Here is a 10000-nt window from a genome sequence, read left to right on the forward strand (position 1 = left end):
GAAAGAAAAAATGGAAAAATAAAAATGAAAAAAAGAAAAAAAGAAAAAAAAAGAAAAAGGAAAGCAGTTGTTGTTTCCTGTGATGTTTGTGATAAGCAGCGCCATCTATTGCAAGCTAAGAGATACAGCGAGCGTGTTAGACGAATACAAATACACTTACTATTTAAATTCAGAGAGGCGTAGGTTATGAGGGGATCTGAGAAGTCTTCGAATAGTATAGGGGATATATATATATATATATATATATATATATATATATATATATATATATATATATATATATATATATATATATATATATATATATATATATATATATAACTTGGGTATCACAAAATCCTTAAGGGTCAGTAACGCGGAAATAAGAGAAATAGGTTTAAGTTTAATAGAGATAAAAAATAGAGGTATATAAGGTGATACATTCTTAAATAGAGTGGTAGATGAATAGAATAGACTTAGCAATCAGGCCCTTTGTGTTGAGTCATCAGGGAGCTTTATAAGATGATACAACCACAGACGAAGGTGACAGGTGGAAACAGGTAGACACGTTTCATGCAGGGGCTGCCACGTGTTGGCCTGAAGACTTCTTGCAGCTTCTCTTGTTTTCTTATGTTCCTATTGCTCTTGTACAGTCTCGGTCATAAGTGGCGTAAGCTTGTTCAGATTTTCACTGTGTTTGGTGTCTTCCCACAGTCTTAAGGCTTCTGATCTGCTGATGTTCGTTTCCTTTCATGCTTTGTGGGGTAATTGTCAGTAGATCAGATTTATGGGAAACGAAGCACAGTGGGAGTGAATGTCGCGAGTTTTTACGATTCTGGACCTCGACTGTGCAACGGCAGGGCAGCGTTTGGTAGGGGAGTTTGCCTAAAGTAATGCAGTAGTTTGATTTTTTTTTTTTTTCGACTGACAGATTGGAGTTTGTCTGATAAAGTATTTTTTTTCTTTTTTTTTTTTGCTGGCTTATGGAGTGATAGAAAGGAGTTTGTTTGAATTGATGAGGTAGTTTTGTTACTGATTTCTGCATTGTTAGAGTAGGATTTGTCTGAATTAATAGTTTTTGTTGGTTTTTGCGATACAGTAAAATTTGTCTGAATTTTTTTTTTTTTTTAGAAATTTGCCTGAATCGATAGTTTTTATTTGTTGGTTTTTGATTTGATGGAGTAGAAATTTGTTTGAATCAATAGTTTTATGTTGGTTTATGGTTTGAAATAGAAATTTGTCTGAATCAATAGTTTTTTTTTTTTTTTTTTTTTTTTTTTGGTTTGAAAGTGGAAATTTGTTTGAATTAATACTATTTCTTTGTTTGAAAGAGTATAAAATTTGTCTGAATCAATAGTTTTGTTGTTTTTTTGGTTTGAAAGTAGAAAATTTGTCTGAATCAATACTTTTTTTTGTTTGAAAGAGTATAAATTTGTCTGAATCAATAGTTTTGTTGGCTTTTTGGTATGAAAGAGTAAAAATGTGTCTGAATTAATTGTTTCATGTTGATTTTTGGTTTGATTAAGTAGAATTTGTATGAATTGAATGGGTAGATTTCTGTTGATGTTTGGACCGACGAAGTGCAATTTCTCGAACTAAATGAGTAGCTTGCTGTTGTTTCCTGGATTGACAGAGTGGAGTTTATCTGAACTAAAAAAGAATGGAGTGTCTCAGAAAAGATGCTGTAGAGTTGAGTGTGCTGTTGCTCTCTGCACTCCAAACTGATTGCCACAAGAGATGAAGGAGGAGGTTGGGAAAGCAATCTGGGAATGGAATGGATGGAGAAAGATGATACGTATTCTGAAACGTTTCAACCTCTTAATCTCGATCTTGACTATTTTCAACAAGCTCTTGTCGAAGTTATTTGGGATTATTAGGAGTGTTCTCACGGTTCAAGTGGTATTTTTTTTTTTACATTAACAATAGAGAGAGCACTTATAACATCACAACTAATTATATAAGTGGCGTTTCAAAACAACTCTGACGAAAGAACGAGGAGCAGAACAGGACGCTTGGCAAACTTGATCTATACAGTAACACTTCGATATGAATATGAAGAGAAATAATCAGGTTTTAGCACTTATATGACAAAGCATCTAGATATCAACACCACCCCCCCCCCCTCTCTCTCTCTCTCTCTCTCTCTCTCTCTCTCTCTCTCTCTCTCTCTCTCTCTCTCTCTCTCTCTCATGCAGTTGCTATATTTCCTCCCTAATAACATAAAAGTAGTTAGTATAGTAAAGCATTCTAAGTACAAAGGATCTAATAGTTTGTTGACATTCGAAATTCTCCCCCTCCCTCTCTCTCTCTCTCTCTCTCTCTCTCTCTCTCTCTCTCTCTCTCTCTCTCTCTCTTTCTCTCACGGCACAGGAATCACGAGTATTGCAAACAGAAACGCGCGTCACTGCTGTGGGCGAGGCGGCGACAACCTGATGAGATCCTGAAATAACACTATCACGGGTGCTTAATTCACGCTCCGAGACACCGCTGCCTGTGTTGGGGCGTAATGATAGTGTGTGTGTGTGTGTGTGTGTGTGTGTGTGTGTGTGTGTGTGTGTGTGTGTGTGTGTGTGTTTATTTATCCTCCAAGACACCACTTGTTCTGTTTCGGTGAATGGATGTGCGCTGTCTGTTTATCTCTGTCTGTTTGTCTATGTATGTATGTATGTATGTACGTATGTGTGTGTTTACAATCTAAGACTCCAGTGGTTGTGTTTGGGGATAATGATACCAGGTTTATCTATTTATTTAGGAGTTATCATCTATTTGTCTGTCTGTCTGTCTGTCTGTCTGTCAGTCTAGAATCTTTCATTTATCCGTCTGTCTGTCTGTCTGTATGTATGTCTATCTGTGTGTGTTTATGTTCGTTTCTTTTTTATAATATCTTTGAGTGTCTCGTATATTATTATTATTTTTTTTTTATAATTTCTGCTATTATTATTATTACTATTCATTTATTTTACTTGCTTTTGGTGATCTGTTAAGCTCAATCTATCTATACCTCTTTCAATTTATATGCCCATGTTTGTCCACGTATCTGTCTGTCTATCTATGCACAAGTGGCTATCTGTTTGTAAGTCCGCCATATCTATCAAACTAGTCACATCCACTATTTATATATATATACACATCTTCCTACAAATGTGTTTATCTATATTCATCTGCCTACCTACAAACTCGTATATTTTCCCTTTAAAAATACACATATATAAATAAAAACAACGTTACGATGACGATCACTTTTCTTTTTTCTTTGCACACTACGTACATGTATTTTTTTTTCCATTTACTGTATACACACACAAAAAAAATAAATAAAAAATAAAATAAAATAAAAAATGAAAGCTTGAAGGTGCGTTTCAATATTTCACACACACACACACACACACACACACACACACACACACACACACACACACACACACACACACACACACACACACACACACACACACAGAGAGAGAGAGAGAGAGAGAGAGAGAGAGAGAGAGAGAGAGAGAGAGAGAGAGAGAGAGAGAGAGAGAGAGAGAGAGAGAGAGAGAGAGAGAGAGATTTATGACTTCAATTTGTTCCGGATTCTATGAAAATGAGATCCTTATAAATGAGATTTCCTTTCTAATGTTGCTTTTTGTGAATGTAAGATACTTGTGTATGTATGTATGTATGTATGTATGTATGTATGTATGTTTACGTATGCATTTATCTACCTATCTGTTTTTCGGTCTCCTCTATCTCTATGTCAGTTTAACTATCTATCTATTTATCGATCCATTTGCATACTCGTATCTATTCATCTACTTGAGCAGAGAAACGTACGTACCCTGCTCTCTCTCTCTCTCTCTCTCTCTCTCTCTCTCTCTCCCTTCCCCCTTTGTAACACCAACCAATCACTACACGGCACAAAAAAATCCCTTGAGCCAATAAGGAAAGGACTGTCTGTCTGTCTGTCTGTCTGTTTACCCACCCACCTATCAATATGTGTATCTTTCCTCCTTAATTGGTCGCTTTTTTCAGTCCTATAAAAAAATCTGAACACAAAACCAGGACGTGTGAAGCAGCGACACACGAGCGGCGGGATTTACATTAGGGGGTGCACGTGTCGATAGCTCTTATTTCCCTTGTGTTTCCCTCTGTTTTCCTCCTGTTTTCTCTGTTTCTCCCTGTTTTCCTCCGTTTTCCTTTTCCTATTTGCTTCCCGTTTTTCCTGTTTTCTTGTTTCTTTCTTTGTTTCTTCTTGTTTTCTTCTGTTTTCCTGTTTCTCATATTTTCCTCTATTCCCCTGTTTCCCTTCTGTTCCTCTCTGTTTTCCTGTTTCCTTCTGTTTCCTTCTATTTCTCCTATTTCCCTGTTTTTTTTTTCTCAGTTTTTCCATGTTTTCCCTGTTCACCTGTTTTCTGTTGCCCGTTTTCCTCTGTTCCATGTAGTGTGAGTGTATAGCGCCTACCCCCGTGCCTTCCGTCCCTAAAGATAAGTCGGGCAAGGTCAGAGTTAGCGAGGCGTGGTGTGCTGTGATGTGTGTGAGGGTGAAGTAAGTGTGTTATGCAGGGCTGTGGCTTCCTGGATTCTCCCCCGCCCTTCTCTCCCTCCCCTCACTGCTCACTGCCCACAAGTCCCTTCGCTTCCCTGCCTCGTGTTTTGTGTCTCTTGAAGTGCAGTGTGGTGAGGGATGTTTGCAGTGTTACTCTGACTGCTACTGGTGCTATTGTTAATGTTGTTGATGTTAGTACTGCGGTTGATATCCTGTCTTGGCGTCTCAGTGAGGTATGTATGTAACTGGGTAGGGTGATGATGATGGCGGTGGTGGTGGTGGTGGTGATTAAGATTTATATAAGTGATAGTAATAATGATACGGTGATGGTGGTGGTGGTGGTGGTCGTGAGTGGTGGTCGTGATAAAGCAACAATAATAACTCAGTTTTTCCATAAAGCCCATGCAGATAGTGGCCTTGAAGAAGAAGAAGAAGAAGAAGAAGAAGAAGAAGAAGAAGAAGAAGAAGAAGAAGAAGAAGAAGAAGAAGAAGAAGAAGAAGAAGAAGAAGAAGAAGAAGAAGAAGAAGAAGAAGAAGAAGAAGAAGAAGAAGAAGAAGAAGAAGAAGAAGAAGAAGAAGAAGAAGAAGAAGAAGAAGAAGAAGAAGAAGAAGAAGAAGAAGAAGAAGAAGAAGAAGAAGAAGAAGAAGAAGAAGAAGAAGAAGAAGAAGAAGAAGAAGAAGAAGAAGAAGAAGAAGAAGAAGAAGAAGAAGAAGAAGAAGAAGAAGAAGAAGAAGAAGAAGAAGAAGAAGAAGAAGAAGAAGAAGAAGAAGAAGAAGAAGAAGAAGAAGAAGAAGAAGAAGAAGAAGAAGAAGAAGAAGAAGAAGAAGAAGAAGAAGAAGAAGAAGAAGAAGAAGAAGAAGAAGAAGAAGAAGAAGAAGAAGAAGAAGAAGAAGAAGAAGAAGAAGAAGAAGAAGAAGAAGAAGAAGAAGAAGAAGAAGAAGAAGAAGAAGAAGAAGAAGAAGAAGAAGAAGAAGAAGAAGAAGAAGAAGAAGAAGAAGAAGAAGAAGAAGAAGAAGAAGAAGAAGATTATTACGCAAACCAAAACACCACCACCACCACCACCACCACCACCACCACCACCACCACCACCATCACCACCACGACACATGACTAGCCAAACACTTCTCGTTCCGTATTACATTATCAAGGGGTGACGCGTCGTGCTACCTGTCATACCTGCCCAGACTGCAACTTTTTTTTCCTACCCCCTCAATGCTACCTACACACACACACACACACACACACACACACACACACACACACACACACACACACAGTAAATGTCACTAACCTCTTGACTGCTATAAATTTTTGATGCTTAATAAAAAAAGACAGATAAATAGATAAATAAATAGAAGATATGATGCGAGTTTAGTGTAGAGAATCATTTCGAAAGCCACAATTTCTTATAACATTAAAGCATTTCACTGCCAAGACAATTTTTATTTATTTATTTATTTATTTTTACTACAATCACATATAGCATTCTTCAGCCATTTATTTATTTATTTTTTTTGAGCTCCAGTCTCTTAAATTGTTCAGTAACCCATGAAAAGAATAATGAAAAAAATGTTAACCTCCAATTCTCTCTTTTCTGTGTATAGACAAAAAAAAAAAAAAAAAAAAAAAAAAAAAAAAAAAAAGACTACAATCACAAACAATTTTCAGCCATTTATTTTTGAGGTCAAGTCTCTTAAATAGTTTAGTAACCCATGAAAAAAAATAATAAAATAAATAAATAAATAAATGAAAATAAAAAAAAAATAACCTCCCATTTTCTCCTTTCATTGTCCAGGTAAACAATAATTCTCAGCAGTGTTCTGGAGGCAAGTAAAACAACTGAGAGGAAGTGAAGGAGTTATAAGTGGCCCAAGTTACATTTTCGCTCGGTAGTAAAATCACGGAAAGGGTCACTTAAACATTACGTTGTCATTACTGTCATTGGTGCTCGAAGGATTAACGAGACTGACGTACTACTTATGTAACTGACTGAAACTTAAATGAAAAAAAAAACAAGCAAAAACAACAGGGGTCATAATTGCTATTGGCACTGAAAGGGTTAACGGGCCTCACACAAACCCATAAAAACAGCCATTAAGTTGTTATCATTATTACTGGCAGCTGAATGGTTAATTGGCTTCATGTAATGCTTATATAACTGACTGAAACACCACGGATAATATTATAAGCACGCACAAAATTACAGAGATCACGATACTTTTTTTTTTCCCCTTTTTATGCACAAGTGATGTAGACCAGAGAGCGAACACAAATGCAGGAAAAGGAAAGAAAAGAAAAACTTGTTAATTCTCTCTCCCATAAAAGAGGAAAAAGAAAGAAAGCTAAAGGAAAGGAATTTAGGTTTGCAGGTGCCTTCACACCCCTCTCACTCCTCTCTTAAACAAGGGCAGGACGTAAAACACTGGGGAGAGAGAGAGAGAGAGAGAGAGAGAGAGAGAGAGAGAGAGAGAGAGAGAGAGAGAGAGAGAGAGAGAGAGAGAGAGAGAGAGAGAGAGAGAGAGAGAGAGAGAGAGAGAGAGAGAGAGAGCAGAGGAGAGGAGATAAAATAAAAGAGAAGAGGAAAATACAAAGAGAGAGAGAGAGGGAGAGAGAGAGAGCAGAGGGAGAGGAGATAAAATAAAAGAGAAGAGGAAAATACAAGAGAGAGAGAGAGAGAGAGAGAGAGAGAGAGAGAGAGAGAGAGAGAGAGAGAGAGAGAGAGAGAGAGAGAGAGAGAGAGAGAGAGAGAGAGAGAGAGAGAGAGAGAGAGAGAGAGAGAGAGAATTAGCTTAAGAGAACGAGAATGTGAGAAGGAAATTAAGACCAAGATTGAGAGAGAGAGAGAGAGAGAGAGAGAGAGAGAGAGAGAGAGAGAGAGAGAGAGAGAGAGAGAGAGAGAGAGAGAGAGAGAGAGAGAGAGAGAGAGAGTCTTTAACATCAGACAGTTCTATACAGATAGCGCCTCTAATTAGACCAATCCCAAGGTCGTCTGCCAAGTTGTAGTGGTGGTGGTGGTCGTTACTCACACACATCCTCTCGCAAAAAAAAAAAAAAAAAAAAAAAAAAAAAAAAAAAAAGCAAACTGGCATTCCGAAAATTCCATTATGCACGTCATCGGTGAATGGGGGGAGGAGGAGGAGGAGGAGGAGGAGGAGGAGGAGGAGGAGGAGGAGGAGGAGGAGGAGGAGGAAGAGGAGGAGGAGGAGGAGGAGGAGGAGGGAGGAGGATGGAGAAATGAGAAGAAAAAAGTGATGCATGGATGGATAGAAGGAAGAAGAAGGATGGAGGGAGGAAGGAAGGATGAAAAAAAAAAAGGAAAAAAGAAAACAGGAAGGAAGGACTAAAGGTTGGAAAAAGAAAAGGAAGGAGGAAAGGTTAGAAAATAAATAAAAAGAAAGAGGAGTCAGATATGAAAACAATCAGCCTCTCTCTCTTAGTTAACATTAAAAGATAAATGATAAAAAGAACGATAATAATAACAATAATAATGGCAACAATAAAAAAACAACAGTAATTTCCATAATGGCGATCTCCAAGGGGAAAAATTAAGAAAAAAAAAAAAACGAAAAAAAAAGCGAAAAAACACAGCAAACCGAGATCTTTCCTGATTCTTTTTCTTCCCTTTTAGTGGAAACAAGAGTTCATTAGGAGACCAAGGGAAGAGGGAGGGGGAGGAAGGAGGGGGGAAGAGGGGGAGAAAGAGAAGAGGGAGGGGAAGGGGGAGGTGGAGAGGGTGGAGGGAACAAGTCTGAACAATTTTTCACAACCGGTAGTAATTAAAAAAAATGAAATACAAAGAAAAAAATAACTGATTGATAAAAAATAAATAAATAAAAGAAAATTAGTAAAAGAAAAACTGAAATATTGAATAAAATCTAAAACAAGTAAAAACATAAATAAAACAAATAAAAAATATTGTCCGTTTTTTAAGAGATTATTATTATTATTATTATTATTATTATTATTATTATTATTATTATTATTATTATCATTATTATTATTATTTGTACAAAGGCCATCTTCACTTCATGTTATTGGTTCAGTTTCATTTAAACATCAACATCACAAAATACTGACTCTTAAATGATTAGTAATACAAAGAATGCGACTTTAGTGCAATTGCAGAGAGAGAGAGAGAGAGAGAGAGAGAGAGAGAGAGAGAGAGAGAGAGAGAGAGAGAGAGAGAGAGAGAGAGAGAGAGAGAGAGAGAGAGAGAGAGAGAAATCAATTTCATTAATAGCTCTTACTGCTTTTTCATTACTGAAGGCAATGGTTTCCATGAGGATCGGGTGGAGGAGGAGGAGGAGGAGGAGGAGGAGGAGGAGGAGGAAGGGGTCATGGCTCCTGTTGAACAAATTGAAAGCTGGGTGGAGAGGCAGGGTGATGGAGGCGGTGACAGGGACAGGCGGGGCGGGATGAGGGATGGGTGGGGGAGAAAGGCTTACTAGGATAGAAAGTGAGGGTGGTGGGAGGGACAGGAAGTAAAGGATTGTTGGCGGACTGACACAGACAGCAGCAGCAGCAACAGCAGCAGCAGCAGCGCAGCATCACACGACACAGAGGGACACACGGACACGAGCGGGGAAGACAATACCTTCTAAGGCAGAGGTGTGCCCTCCCCAGGTGAGGGCGCGGGGACGGCCCAGGCTCAGGCTGACCAGGTCACCGGAGAGATGCATGTCTGTGGTGGTGGGTGGCCTCGGGGAAGGAGGGCGTGGGGAGTCCAGGCGGGGAGCCAACACATTGCCCAGCAGGGCGCGCGCCGCCGCCCGCGAGGCTGCCTCCCGTCCAGAGTACGGCACCAGCTGGCCCTCAAGCTCCGGCAGGCGGCGTCGGCGGGAGTTGCCTCGCAGGGGCGGCTCATCCTTCTTCTGTACTCGAAGCTTCTGTTCCTCCACGGGCGGCACGTATAGCACGCCGCTGTCAGACTTGCAGTGTTCGGGTATGCGGGGCACAAAGAGGGTGCCCGCGGCGGAGGACGGGTAGTCCAGAGCCAGCTGGCCGGAGCGGGGCCCGAGCGGGCTGGGGGCGCGGTCCTGTGGCGCAGTGAATTTGTTGGTGGCGACAAGATCGTTGTCGTCGGAGAACACCTGCACGAGGGGCAGGGGCTTGCGGCCCACCATCACCTGGGGCGGAGGTGGCGGCCCCACGTGCAACGCCTCGCCGGGCGGCATGATGCTGAGCTGGCCGGGGTGGGGCTGAGTGCCCACAGTCAGGCAGGGCCGCCCGTTCACATTCTTGGTGGCGCGAAGCTCTCTGAAGGTGGCATCGGGCGGCGGCGTGAAGGTGAGGGCTGGGGAGTCTGGGTTGAAGGTGAGTGTGGGCGGAGCGAGGCAGCCGCCCTCCCGCAGGGGCCGCCGCAGCTTGACATTAATGGTGTACTCGTCCTCCACCATAAGCTGGCCCACCATGGTGCCGGCACGCGCCTCCCGCCACGCAGCACACACGGCGCGGCACCAGCAGGCGCGCGTCGCCCGTCACTGAAGCCGCTC

At 40.8% G+C, this 10000-nt stretch overlaps 1 protein-coding gene across 1 annotated transcript in view; it reads right to left on the reverse strand.

Moving 5' to 3' along the window:
- LOC135091498 (tyrosine-protein phosphatase non-receptor type 13-like) overlaps positions 1 to 10000 on the reverse strand; it is a 106587-nt gene that overhangs the window by 96516 nt on the left and 71 nt on the right. The window contains exon 1 of the mRNA XM_063989193.1: positions 9103 to 10000. This exon is cut by the window's right edge and continues 71 nt beyond it. Coding sequence (XP_063845263.1) covers positions 9103 to 9919 — 817 coding nt within the window. The 5' untranslated portion in view covers positions 9920 to 10000. The remainder of the gene's footprint in view (positions 1 to 9102) is intronic.

The sequence above is a fragment of the Scylla paramamosain genome, chromosome 3, assembly GCF_035594125.1.
Source record: "Scylla paramamosain isolate STU-SP2022 chromosome 3, ASM3559412v1, whole genome shotgun sequence".
Classification (NCBI taxonomy): domain Eukaryota; kingdom Metazoa; phylum Arthropoda; class Malacostraca; order Decapoda; family Portunidae; genus Scylla; species Scylla paramamosain.